We start from the raw sequence: 14,882 nt of genomic DNA, 5'->3' as shown, positions 1-14,882 counted from the left end.
TACAGCTCCACTGTAAAAAAAAAAAAAAAAATAAGGAAACCCTGTTTTGGATTGAGAATTGCAGTTAATCTGGGATCAATAACCTATCTTTACACAAGAAAGGATTAGAGCGTTCCCGAGATCTACCTTGTCAGTGTCAATCTGTGCAGATGAATTTTGAACAATTAGTCAGTGATCTAGTTTCTCCCTGCAAAGACAAACGATAGTGTTACATTAAAGATGGAATACTTTTAATGTGCTAAAAGTATTCCATCTTTTAGTACATTAAAGCTCTAAATAGTTGGTAAGTGAGCGCACCAGGCAGGATGTTAACAAGAAATATCCAGGGAGGTTCATCCTGAACATCATGTAAGAGTATATGCATGTACGGTGGCTCTCAGAAGTGCTGTGATACGTCAGCATTTTGTGATATAAATAAACTGGACTTTTAAAAATCATGTAACGTATTTCCATATATAATGTCCTGTACTTTTTGTGCAATTCAAATGAAAAATTATTACCAGAGAGATTTTAGAGGAATTTTCCAACACACATTAGACAAATGTTGTGGAATCAAGTTTTAGCAAAAATATTTGTTTATGTCACTGGGTTATTGTAGTTTCTAATCTGAATGAATATCACATTATATGTGGAAAAGGTTTAGAAATGATTTATCATGGTGTCATTTCTTACATCACAAAAACTTGCCTGTCTAACAGGGGAGTGTACACTTTGAGAGAGCAACATTGACTATAAACATATTAAATGGTAAGAAGATGCAAGAGTTCCTTTGCAAGTCTTGGGTTTTATGCCACAGAAAAAATGTGTTTGGGTGCAAAAACATAGGATTCAACGGCGGATTATGATTCTTAAAGGGACGGAACATCCTGAAGAGTCAAGCTAAACCATGCACTAAAACCTCAGATCGCACAGTCGCTCTTTTAGCCAACCATGCACACCGACGCGTCTGCTTCAAAATGATATACACAAATCTGTACACTATTATACAAAGCAAGGAATACACTTCATGTCACTACCCCGAAACAGGAAAGGGGTATCACGGTTTCCAGATGCTACAACAATGGCGCTTCCGACCATTTAAAGAAAGAAAAAGAAAAAGGTTCAACAGTTAAATCGCTGGTAACAGTGTTCCCACTTATCCGGCGCGTAACGTTGTTCCATGTTTCTTCAACTACAGAGGTATCACAAAAACCCAAGGATCAAGTACTAAAATGAGTATATAAGGACAAAACAGCGAGTATTATATGCATTTGTCACACAGTCCATGATGCATAAAGACGTACATGCATACAGTCCAACAGTGCTGTATGCACCACGAGATATTACACATCCTTGTGAGAATAACCCAACTGAAATCGACACAGTAAATAAACGCACACACAAAATCGACATGTAAGTCGGGAGATACAAGAAATCACCTGCAGGAGCACCAGGCGTGTCCATGAGGAGGTGTGTGTGTGTGTGTGTGTGTGTGTGTGCGTGCGTGTGTGTGTGTGTCTATCATGAGGAAGAAAAACTGCAAAGAACAAACAAAAAAGTAAGGATAAAATAACAAGACATGCGTGACTTAATAATCCTGACATTTATCCTCCCTTCTACGCGTCATCTCAACGACCAAAAGTTCACAGGTTACAAGTTCACAAGCACAGAGTATTAGGTTGTATTATCAAGAAATTTTAAAAGTAATACCATTACAATGTGACTGGAAAGCCTCCCTTTCCCCCCTGAGTGATTGTGTGTATGCATAACCAGCCCTGCAATCTGCTTGATGAGAAGAGCTTTAACACAGATCCCTGCTTATAGATTTTTTTCTGTATATGTAAAATATATATACATATGTGTGTGTGTGTGTGCGTGTGTGTGTGCACGTGCGATTTGGCTGCCAGCATACACTACTGTTTGTTTCAAGTGAATTTGGCAATATACAGAAATAGCTTATTGTCTTTTTTTTTTTTAACTCAAGAACCAAGTGGTTTCTAGAGGAATGAGGCTAAAAAACCAAAACAAAACAAAAAATCTTTCCGTGATTTTTGTTCTGGCTGCGCTACATGTGGCTGCAGCTCAGGGATCCCGCCAGTCGAAGGTAAAGCAGAACCAAGATAAAACAACAGGCGCATTTTCCTCTCGGGACAGGATTCAACACTGTTCATATAGCACCTGTAGTGGTGTGGAAATGTTCACAACTATAGGATACAAGTATTCATTTTGGCTACATCTTGGGGTGCAATAAACTAGCCCAACAGAGCTCTCCAGAAGCTAGTACAACAACAACTTTTCTCCTTCTTTATGCACACTTTGGTGTACACAGGAATGAATCAAATGATGCGAGTTTTAGCTGATTATTATGTTAAAGTTACTTAAATTCAAGCAAAAACAGTAAGTGCATGGCATAAACTTTAAGGAATTTCAACTTCGAAGGTTTCTGAGGTCTTCTCAACGTGTCAGTTTGTCTGTGTGAGTGCCTGCAAAAAGTGTGTGCACAACCACCCAGCAAGTCCCTCCAATTCTCTTCATTTCACCAACACACCAACTGTGTTTTTTTGTTTTTTTTTTATACAGACATGATCGATCCAGAAACATTTTTGATAAAACAGAATAATGGCAAAAAATAAAATAAAAAATACAACAGATCAGTGAACAGATAAAATAACTAAGAACAGATGGATTTCTTTTAAATGTAAAACATCCCACGTCCTGTCTTGACTTTTTTTTTTTTTTGTCTTTAGTGGGAACAACTGCACCACGATTTCTTATGTCTTCACCTCACCTTTAGTCCTTTAATTCCACCTGAAGATATTTCTGATAAGCAGTGTCTCCTGACTGGACGTCAAAGAAAAATTGCATAACTCTATGTTTTTTAGTAAGCTTGTTGTTATTGTGTTGTTGTTGTTGTTGTTGTTTTTTTTATACAATGGATTTTTTCTTTCACAGGAGGATTTGTGGGCTGATGTGTAGCATCTTTAAAGTCAGTCAGGTCGTTCATGGTTCACCAGTGTGGGAGCGAAGGTAAAGCTCGTGAGAGGAAGTCTGCTTCTGTAAACACAGGGTTTGTATTTTACATTGTGCTGATGGCTGGTTTGGCAAAAAGGGGAGGTTCTGTCTGATCTCCTCTTGCACCACGTAAGTCAGACCTGCAGAGATAAAGACAACAAAGTCATTATGCCTTCAGTATTGCTTCATAAAGACAAGTATTTCAATTAGAAAAAGACCAATCAGCTAAATTTCAAAATAAAATTTGGTCTGCAAGCTAGTGCTTTTAAAACTGCCACACGGTTCTGATGCCGTTATCAGCCGTCGGATAATTTTGAAAAACTTTTACCGTTAATGCTCAACTTAACAATATATTTTTGTAATCTGGAAGGATTTTATGTTCAACAACCCAACAGAGTCTAGACTAACAATCTCTCCAGGATAGCCTTATCTTTCAAAACGTGTCAGACAGAAGTGTATCAGAATCAGGAATTAATATAAAAATAGAACCCTGATCAAATACTGGATAAGAACATCCTTATAAATAACATTTCCACTGCAGGTACGACACTGGGTTATAGATTTAGAAAATAATGTTCAGACTGGAATGGACATTTTTGACCTTAAAAATGAAATTTATTTTTTACCTACTTGAACCACTTACTCTAGCTGTGAGTATCCATTAAAACATCTTTAAAACATCTCCAGACTGAGAATGAACACCATCGACTGAAGGTTAGATACAGACTAGACTGACTTCAAAAACTCTGAATTTTCCCTTTCATCTCGGGTCATGGGTGCAAAGTGCAGGAACAGAATTTTAAAGGGAAGCATTTTTGTTTTTGGGTCACAAAAAAACGTCACCCAGCTGCAACAAACCCTGCTTCAAACTTGATGAAGCACCTGTTTGCAATGCTCCTCTTCACAACACTTGTGGTGAGCCACAGTCGCAGCTGAAAATTATGGTGGAGCAGAAGCTCTAAAGCTGTAAAAGCTAGCTTTCCTGTTTGCTAAAGTTGACTTTCCACAGAAACATCACTAAGCTGTTGACACAGCACAGGTACACCTCTGACAAACTCACGTTCTCTTCTTCTGTCTCAACCAGGCACCCAGCTCTGCTTGGTGCTTGTGAAGTTGCTGACTCCGTTCATGTTGGCCAGTGACTCAAAATTAAAATCCAGACCATCAGCATCCATCAGATCATTCCTAATGATGGACTCCATGTCACACTCCAAGCTGCCGCTGTTGAACATGTCCAGGTCCAGGTCTGTCGGGAAGCGGTCCTGACACCCGCCGCTGCTGCTCGCCGGGCCATTTAGAAAGATGGAGGTGTCAATCTGCATGGAGGACGTTCCGTTTCCACCAATCGGTGACAGTAGAAGTTGTTGTTTGGCGTTAGCCAGAGTGTTTGCCTCGTTGGCGAGGTTCAGATCGCCGTTCAAAGACCTCATGGTGCTCTGGTTGTGGTTGTTAGTTTGGAGCATCTCCCTATGGCTACTCTGGAGTCCACCAGTGGTCCCAAAAGTCATGACAGGATCGTTACGGACCATAACATTTCGACGGGAGTTCTGGGAAATGATGGCAACAGCACTGGCCTGTGACATTAATGGGTCAGACTGGGTCATCATGACGTCACTGTGATTGTGGCTGTCAGAGTTAAGAAGATCTTGTAGGGTTTGGCTGCCAAAGTGAGACATGCCAGTTGTGGAAAATGAAGTTTGCTTATTCTCCTGGATGGTCTGCATGGGAGATGGACGTAGGGAGGAGCCTGCTGTGTAAGGGCTAAAGATGGAGTTACTGTAGCTATTGCCTCCCCCGTTAGAGGAGTTGTTGGAGGATGGAGATGAAGTGGAAGAAGGTGACCCTAACCCGTTGGGCTTGGACCCAAAACTAAACCCTGAGGAACCATTCTGCATGGCTTGGCTACAGGTGGTTGGTACGAGCTTGATGTTATCCAGAAAATCATCCATCAGATCTTGTGCGATCCCGTCATTTAGATTCATTGTATTTGCCAGATCTGCCAGACGAGGCAGCTCAGTGGGCACGGCCTTCCCGTTGGTGTTTCCAGGAGACAACGCCCTGCCAGGACTGGAGTAGATCATAGGCGAGAGAGGAGGCTCGTCGTCAGGCACCTCGTCCAGCTCGGGATTCGCTAAGATTGGCGAGAGGCGGCCGCTGAGCGTGCTGGCGTTAGAGTTGGTTCGGGAGCGGAAGTCTGTCCAAGCATCCAGCTCCTCGCTGCTGCGTGACGTCGGGCTTCCCGGCCACTTCGAGGGGCCTGACGGACTGTCTCCGCCGCCTTCCCCAGCTGCAGCAGCCACAGCCTGCAGGGCGGCCTTCTTCTTAGCAGCAGCACGGCCACGAGCAGACTTGGTGTACTTGTTGCTGTTGTCCATGGAGACGGCCCGGCGCCGTGGAGCCTTGCCTCCCTTTCCTCCCTCTGGGTTGATCATCCACCACGAACTCTTTCCTGTTCCCTCATTCTGGACACGGATGAAACGACTGTGGAGAGACAGGTTGTGCCGGATGGAGTTCTGGAACGAGAACAAAGAAAGAGATTTTAATAAGAAAAGTGAGGCAACCTTCCATAAAACAAATAATCAAACTTTAACCATCATTATTAGAATTGGTACAAGATATCATGATGTTAAAACACCATGCTATTTCAAAATAACATCTCCTTGAAAAATAAGCATAAACTATTATGGGTTTTGGATTGAAGGTGAGTGTTTGAGACTCTTATTTTGAGGTTTAAAAGGAAGTAGTTCTTGGATTGTTGCCTTCAAAGAGTTGAGAAATAAAGACGTCTTGACTGGCTGTGTCTCCAATACCTAAATTATTTCTCGCAGCATTTTCATGTGGAAATGTGGAGAGAGTGAGAGAGAAGAGGGAAACAAGCTAGGTGCTGACAATGCAACAGATGCTCTGGAAACCTTTGTCTAAAATGAAAGCGCTATTTTGCAGTGTTGTAATGATTCAGATTGTGTTTGATGATCTCTGGGGCAAAGTCTAAAATAAACAGATGAAACCTGAAGTGCATAATTTGACCTTGAATTAAGATTCTTCAAACACGGTGTGACATTTTGAAATCTTTATCGGTCTCAGAACCTTCTTAGAGTAAGAGATGTATGCAATACACAAACCTGCAATAGACTTTGCTATTCTTTATTGATTCTTTATCTCACTAATCAATAATTTGCTAAATTATTATTTTGTGTTTGCAAACATATTGACAAAATCTTGTCTCATCTTGTGACCTGGATGTATGTTTACACCCAGGTCTCTTCACAGTATTGATTGTTTTTTTTCCAGTCTTTGCCCACATAACTTTTAAAGAATAGTTTGCATTACATTTAAGAACACAGATCCATAACCCATCCCCCAACAACTCCAAACACACACACACGCACGCATGCACACACCTACACACACACTCCCTCAGCATGACTAAACATACAAGCAAACCCAAAAGCTTATTGTTTCAGTTGCTTGTCAAATACACACAAGCTCACATTAATGTGGAGTGATTCACTGCGCTGCATTGTTCCTGCTGCAGCATTGTACTGTTGCTATAACAGAAAAGAGAGACTATAATTGATCGTCTCTTGGATTATGAATGACACATACAAAGAGCTTCTGTTTGTGAGATCATGCGTGTTTGGGTGTGAATTTCAGCTGGTGTATGCTCATAAACTATGATTTCTTGTGAAAGCCCAAAAGCCTCGTTGTGGAGGATTTGGTGCACATGACACAGCTCGTTAATGATCAGCAGTTTCATTCATAAGCTACAGATGTATGGATACATGAAATGCTTCTGCTGTTGACAACGTTTACACACACAGTGTTCAGCTGGACATTTGTTCATACTCGACATTGACGCTGTTGTAAATGACCGTCTTTTTTTCTGCAGGAGACTCGTCATCAGCCTTTCTGCCAGTGTTGCTTTTAGCACTTCTCCCAACATGTGTCAAGTTCTGATCAGCTTGTGGAAACACAAACTATGGAAAAATAATAAAAACTATTGGCATAACTCTTTCCCAACTTCATAATACGTTTGGTTCTTTGCTTTATCTTGGTCGTTTGTCTTTCAAGTGGTATTTTCTGTTAGCGTTTCCATTCGTGCACAGGACTTCCTGCACTTTTCTGACGTCCAAATTTTAGAGATTTCCTACTGTTACTTAGGAATACTTATAAGACTAAATACTCTATTCTATTCCCATGCTAATCCAAACCTGAGAAATACTTTAATCAAAATCCAGACTTTGTAAGAACCTTGTGTGAAGCAAATTTACATCACAAGTTGCTTCCAGTAGTTTTAGGTTCAAAGCAAATTAAAGGCTATATCAATGTTTAGTGTTTGACATTCTAGCTACATTTGATCTGATCTATTACACTCAAGCACAGGTCCATCTGGACCGCCCTTCCCTCACATGCAAACTCCCACACAAACACTAGCAGCCATCTGGTTTCTGAGAAGAAACCGATACATAGCGTGCAGGACAGTAAAATTATGAAACAGAAACTGTGACTGCACAGCCATAAACTCCAACTTCCAGGTCCGTGAATGTTTGTGGATGTGTTTTTACACGCTTTCCCTAAATATCACAACCAACTCTGAGCCTCTTTGAATTCCTTTCCTTGAACCCCATCTCCTTTCTTTCCGTTCCCTCTCCCTCTTCCTCACTTTCTGTTGTTTCACAAACATGTAGCTCTTATAGGCCCAGAGGGATTCTGGGGCTATGCTGTATCCTCCCATATAAACAACTCAACCACCATCCACAACATGCAAGCCAGTTTTTTTTTTTTTCTTCCCCACTTTGGTTTTCTTCTTATGTATATTTTTATTTCCGAACACAGGGCAGATTTCTGGGCTCAAACCAGTGCAAGCCTGAGCTGTTTTCAAGCGTTTGTGGGAATACCAACGTTGTTTTCCATAAAGCGATCCCAACTTTCTAGGCAAGAGTTTATGAACGATGGTCCAGGCAAGTTATTCTGGTCAAAAGCAGTTTATTCAGAGTGCAAAGGGTTTAGGTTACATTTCTGAATGCTACCCTGGCAGACGAACCTGAACTTTTGACTCTTTGCAAAGTAGTCGTGTCCAATGTTTCGTAACTAATGCACCTTATTCACACAGGACATCTCGGTGAACAGTGTCGCACAATGTCAAATCATTAAACTTGTGTGCGAAATCATGAATGGCTCATGTGGGTGAATGCACGTTTCCCAAGTGTGTGGGTGTCTATTTTGTGCAGTGAGGTAAGCAAAGAAGGAAATACCAGTGGGACTCGTGTTTGTTCTCTGAAAGCATCTCCAGAGGAGTGACGCAAAGCTGCCTCATTACCAAGCTTTTTAAAACACACATATGAATTGACACACATTGTGACTAAATGACGGAAAAAAAGAGGAATAAACGCAACAATGTTTCAAGCTTTCACCTGCCAATCTCTTCACTCTGCGTCCCTGCCTCTGTCCAACAAAGATGCTGATCTTATGTTTCTCTTTGTGACCACATATTTCATTGAAATGTCAAACAGAATGTTTCAGGACAGAGTGTGATGGAGTGGCGATAAAAAAAAAAAGAAACAGGAGATTTCTACCAACATGAACGGTGGCAGTGTAAAACTGGGTATCTGGTGCCAAGTGAGAGCGAGAGTGACTGATTGTGAAAGAGGAGGTGAGAAGATGATGAACGCAAGATAAAGAGGTGGAAATATCAGCAATGAGAACAGTAACACTGGTAGCTGCATATCCTCCTACGTACTCATATTGCAAAGACCTTATGCTCATTATCTCTGATGTACAACTCAAAAATACACGTCGCAAATTTTGTGAATTTGTTTCGTCTCATTGAACAAAAATGCTTGTTTTGCTTTTTTTTTTTTTCCTAAACAAAACTCTGAATGGTGCTTGGTGTGCTCATGGTACATCACAGTGTGAACAGGGTACAGTATTTTTATTACTCTAGCTCCTCCTGGGTATTCCCAAAGCCCATTAATAAAAACAGCACAATGAGACAGCAGCTCTGATTCATAGCTCCTACTAAGCAACAACAGGAGCTAAATAACACACAAACACAGTTTACAGCCAAAACTTACTGGAACAGGTTTAGGAAAGCACTGAGAAAACAATTAAATAATGTTTTATGGCGTACAAACTAGCATAAAAATATCCCCTATCAGTGCCTTTACAGCAAAGTGCAAATGTTTTCATCATAGCAAACCTGTTAGCAACCACTGACTGCTGAAGGGAGGTTTATATTGTAGTAATCAGCTGTAAATTGTTTGTTTTATTCTATATAAGTTTATGTTTTACTTATGAATATTATGTAACATTTTTAAAAGCTGGGAGTCCTGATAGAGCTGAACTTGCTTTGTGAGACTGCAGTGTGTGTCTGTATGTGTGTCCACCAGCTGCAGGCTAAGCTCAGGGGAACAGAGGACTTTTTGTCAGTCAGCAACATGTGGGAACAATTAATCACTGTCAGCAACCACGCAAGGAATCCCTTTCCCTCCCTTTTTTCTGTGACCTCTGATTTTTATTAGGGTGTGTAATGAACTCATATCTCAGATTATGTAAATCTCTCTTTGGATGTTTTCAATAAACCATTTCAAATGGATCGCAAGACCTCCTGGAGAATTAAGCCCATGTCTAAGGAGAGCTTGTGCGGTGAATGTAATGAACCTCCTAAAGGTAGTTCTCAAGCAGCATTCTCTGATTGGTCCAGATGAATCTTAGTGCTCTTTCTAATTGGTTGTATCCATCCCGGCTCAAGCTGTGGTGATTGGTAGAGTGAAATTGGCTGATGTAGCCAGGCAGTACAGAAAAGGGCGGGTGTCCGTGGTGTTGCATGTGTGTTTCATCACCCAGCTACAGCACATATCTGAACTCACATATATGAACCAGGCAAGCTTCACTTTACAAGGTTCCATGTTCTCTGTGTAAAACGCGCACCTCCCTTTACCTGATGCTCCAAAGTTACTACTGGAAACCGGTGAAAAATACATGTATTCGTTCATTTATATTCCAAGAAAGTGCTGCTAGCTCTCTCTCTTGGAATTTTAATCAGCGCGATATCGCCTAAAACAGGACCGGGTGAAAGGTTAAAGTGCTCTAATCTTGCAGAACCAATCTTTTACATTACACCTTAACCTCTTTTAATTCTGTTCTCACTGCTATGAAAGGACAAACTCTGTGGCCCGAGCCCGGTGGTGTACATAACCACCCACATGCAGACTGTGCATGTGTCTGTGCTTGATTCTTGGCCAAACATAACCCCACTTTTTCAGCCATTATGTAAACCAGCACTAATCTGAGTCTAATGTCAACAGTGACTGCTTGCTGCTGGGGTCAAGCGGACATTTAGCACAATGTCAGTCATGATTTAACACGGGTTGGAGGGGCAAATGACTGCGATTAAAAATAAGGTTTCTCAGAAGTATTAAAAAAGAGACACAAACATTATGCAGAAATGCTCTGTTTGAGCTTTCTAGAAAGTCTTTCAATAGGTATTTATATAGCCTTAGGCAATCTTTCCTCTTATTTTCTGTTCTGTCCTTATGCAGTCTGTTAACAATGAAACAAAAAAAGATATTTCCTGCCTAAAAAGCTATCTACAATAAAAAAACAAACAAACAAAAAAAAAAAAACTCCTGTATCCTGAATAATGCACCGTGCTTCAGTTGATTATCTACTGTATGTCAATTTTTCAGCTAAATTTGTTGGAGCTACAAAACTGTTCAGCAGAGTAATTTGTTCATTTTTAATAAATTCAACTAAAGAAATAGTAATAGCTTTTAGTCTGTATTTTTCTGATTAACACCAATTTAACCTGCTTTAGATGTCGTTATGTTGCAGAATCTTTTATGCTTTTCTTTTTCTCGTTTGTTTGTTGTTTACACACACCTCTTCTTCTTGTCACCAAGTGGTTTTAGATAAAAAGGACCAACAAAGGGCAAAACATATACTCTGATGTGGCATCACCTTACATACCTACTCAAAAGTAAGTCAACTTAAACACATGTAAAGCTTGTACACAAAGTATTGCACTTTAAAACGAAGAATAATTTAGTTTAAAAGTTGAACTCAGTATATATCTTCTGTTATTTCTGAATAACATAACACAAAAATGACCATCCTTGCTCTCCAGGCCTCACTCTCATAAACCTGTGAATGAAAACGGTTGGTGTTTCATAAAAATGTTATCTCATGTACAACGTAGAATAATAATACATTTTCCAGTATTTGAAAAAGGGGGAGTGGAGTATAAATGTAAATGTTACATTTCCTTGAATTTGCGGTTGCTCATAAGCACCTAGAAGTTAGCATAATTATGGCCTGGAGCAGAAGTGTAGGCAACACGCAGGTCTTTGACACATATAAGCCGGTTTTATAAATAAACCGCCTGGCAAGTCTGTGCTAACATTGCAGAGAGGGGAAGGTTATTTATACTGTGACCCTGCATACACACACACACACACACACGCTCAGAAAGTCACACAAACACACACTGGATCCAGGTTCCAGCTGCTTGAAGCTTTGGACTGCAGACAGAACATTCCATTCTCTTCAATCATGAGCGCCTTTTCCCAGCCAGCAGATCGGTGTCTTTCCCTCTCGCTCTCCCTCCGACGTGTGTTTATGTGCATGAGCTGAATGGGGATCTGGAAGTTGCCAGAAGGACTTCGGTTACACCTTCGTCTGTTTATATTCATGTGGCTTAATTTTTGTAAACAAATTCAGATCTTAAAGGAGGCCTGGTCACAGTCAACAGTACAGGGTCATTTAAATCCAAACAAATCTGCTGCCGCTTTTACCTTTCTCCCACTTCTCTCTGCCTGTTCCTGTATTTTGTGTGGACTCTGTTGTGTAAGGCCACATGCTCAAAGAACGCTTTGTACACTCCTGTATTTTCTCCAATAGGCTGGCTCAGTGTTGGGGGAGTTGGCTGACCCATCCCACATCTAACAGCCAATCGTTGCATGTCACTGAGAAAGCCTGCTAGTCATGTTACCCTGGCGTAGCTTCACTAGGTCAGTGTGTTTTAATCAGGGCTGCAGCATGTACACAAACATCAAGTGCAAAGGTGTGTTTGTGTTTATTTGTCAAACTTATTGCAATAGCTGTGTTGTTTCCTGTTACAAATTCCTTTTGTTTCTGCTTTTTTGTCACACTGGAAGGTTTCACGTGGTTAAATAAATGTTGATATTAGACAAAGATGACCTGAGTAAAAAGCAGCTTTACAAATGTGACTTTATTTATTCAGGACACATTGCTATCCAACCAACCTGACTCTGTGTAAAACATATATCCCCCCCTATTAAATTAAAATTAACTGCAATACGCTCAAATGTTTGTGCAGCTGAATCACACCCCAGCCTCCGTTTCTAAGACATCATAACTAGAACCTGTCTGACAAAACAAAGTAGGCTAAGAGATATAAAAAAGTACCCACTATCTAAGGTAATTCAAAAACAGATAATAAACAAATTAATCAAAATCTGTCAATATGGAAAGGGTTAGAATGCTAATTCTAAGATTGGCTTCAAACTAAAAACTGAACTATTAGGGATGCACAATATATCGGCGCTAGCATCGGTATCAGATCAGATAAATAAAATGGGAATAACAACCAATATTTATTTCCATCTTGTTGACATTTGTTTCTTGGTTGCAGTGTTTGTTGATTGTGGAGAGTTTAAAGCTACAGTATGTAAGACTGTAAAATATAAATTTGATTTTGCATACTCGTTGAAACTCTCACTATGTTCTGACTGTACAGTAGGAGACAGACAATCTGTAAATAAAAAAAATCTTCTGCCTTCTCCCAGTGCTAACTAGAAGCAACCAATCAGAAGCAGGAGGTGGGTCTTAGTGCTGTCAATCATGCCCTTGTGAGTGTTATCCGATAGCAGCACAGAGAGGAAGAGGAGGAGTTTTATCTTTTCACAAATCATTTGTCTCATATTATACTGTCATGATATAGTGATAGTTTTAACGAATATGTAAAAAAAAAACATTTTCTTTAAATAGAAGTTACATACTGCATTATTAACTGAAGAATAATATAAGAATGGTGAAGTCAGTGGTGTGGTCGTACAGTTGGTAAATATTGGTTATTGGACCAAATTTTCATACTGGTGCATCCCTATGCACCATTTATCTCTGTTTTCCACAAATGGAGGCAAAACCTTTAACAGGCTGTTCCTGCTCATAAACACTTCAGTGCAGTTAATTAAAAAAAAAAAAATAGTACTGAAGTCAAAATTCCTACACTGTGATGTAAAATACAGATTGCAAACAAAAAGGCAAATACCGAGCAGGGAAGTATGTGCTTTAGAGAGCAGATACATTTTCACAAAACTGCTTTGATGAGTCAATGAAAAGCTGAGTCATAACAATAATAATAGTAAAAAGAGTTGATGTAATATTATGCTTTATGTGGGGAAACTCTCTCACTCACTTGCTCACTCACTTGAGAAAGACACTGCAACAGGAAACTGTTAGAAAGAAAGAAATGGCCATCAATTTTCTGAAGACTACTATTATCACCAATATTAATCCTCATTAATAGGAAGCTCACTGCAGACAACAGCTGTGCATATCATACGTCAGTACAACGCTGTCTTTTCAGTTTGATTTTCTGATAATTATGCATGCAGTAATTACAACCTGTTAGATTTTGTGATGCATTAAACGAGGACGAGTTTGTAAGATGGACTCCTCCAAAAAGAGGATGATTAGATATATCTTGTATAAACTGATATGATGTAAAATGTTTTTCTAAATGCCAAAAATAAACCATCCTGCTTCACATCTCCATTTCTCTCATATCTGGGGGAGTCTTCAGATAGATATTAGACTCGTTTCCCAAATGCATTGCATGTTACCTGCAGGAAACTGTCCTACAGGAATAATAACAGTTGCTAACTGATGATCATAAATGATTCTGGCACTCCCACATCACGCTGTCACTCCTCCATGCTGTTTCCATCATACAGAGTCGTAAATGATCATGTAGGCACCCCGCTAGTCCTAATATTCAGAGTATTCTCTTTCCCTCTACTTCTTGTCCTTCTCTGTCACCTTCAATTTCCGTCTTTTTTTTTTTTTTTTTGCCAAATTGAGTTTAATTTCAGGGCCTCATTTGTCATCTGTTCTCAGAAACTCAACTTTATAAAAGCAGGATATTTTATTCATTAAGCAATCTTTCTCTTTGAGCCCTTGGTTCCAAGGCTTCCTGGATGACAATGGATAATTTGCCCCATCCAATCATGGGGTTCAACCCAAATAGTAATGCATGTGACATGCATTACCAAGTCTCATGCTTGCCCCAAGCAGTGGCATCTTTCTGTCCCACATTGAATGGACTGTATTGTGTGACGCAAGTAGTTCCACCCTAACCATACCGTACCATTGTCCGATAGACCTACAACTGAAGGCGGCCCAGGAATAGTGTGGTTTGGGTTAGTTTATGGGAAGAGACAAAATAGTGACTGAACTACACTATGCTGGTCAGTGAAAATAAGGTACAGCAGACCAAACATAGTTGTGGGGATGGTGGCCCTTGTCAAGTATCTTCTATCTAGTGCAAGCAGCGCAAAGTGCAAGCTGTGACAAGCTTGGTCAGCACTATATCTTCTCTGGCTTGTATTCAGTCTCTATGGCAACCAGTTTTATACAGGGCCAAAGATAGCGGTATTGAAATGGTAAAAAAGAAAAACCACAACATTGTAATCTCCGTTTTTAGATGCGTAACAGTTCTGTAGTTGGTCCATGTAGGTCAGCTCTAATTATTCCCATCTAACGGCTCAGCTGCCCAGCCTCCATGTCCTAGCACGCCACATTCCTTGCATCGTCACTCGGTCAGCAGGCTGCCTCCCTGGCAGATGAGCATGCAGCTTGTCTTGCATAAT

The 14,882-nt window shown here is 40.2% G+C and overlaps 1 protein-coding gene across 1 annotated transcript in view; it reads right to left on the bottom strand.

Moving 5' to 3' along the window:
• foxo3b (forkhead box O3b) overlaps positions 1-14,882 on the bottom strand; it is a 44,934-nt gene continuing 30,052 nt past the window's right edge. The window contains exons 3-4 of the mRNA XM_015054893.1: positions 4,052-5,504; positions 1-3,131 (exon numbers count right to left, since the gene is read on the bottom strand). Of these exons, the coding sequence (XP_014910379.1) occupies positions 4,068-5,504 (1,437 nt within the window). The 3' untranslated portion in view covers positions 1-3,131; positions 4,052-4,067. The remainder of the gene's footprint in view (positions 3,132-4,051; positions 5,505-14,882) is intronic.

The sequence above is a fragment of the Poecilia latipinna genome, unplaced genomic scaffold, assembly GCF_001443285.1.
Source record: "Poecilia latipinna isolate Pla-1442-1.1 unplaced genomic scaffold, P_latipinna-1.0 Scaffold1285, whole genome shotgun sequence".
NCBI lineage: Eukaryota > Metazoa > Chordata > Actinopteri > Cyprinodontiformes > Poeciliidae > Poecilia > Poecilia latipinna.
This window is presented reverse-complemented; position numbering and strand designations above follow the sequence as displayed.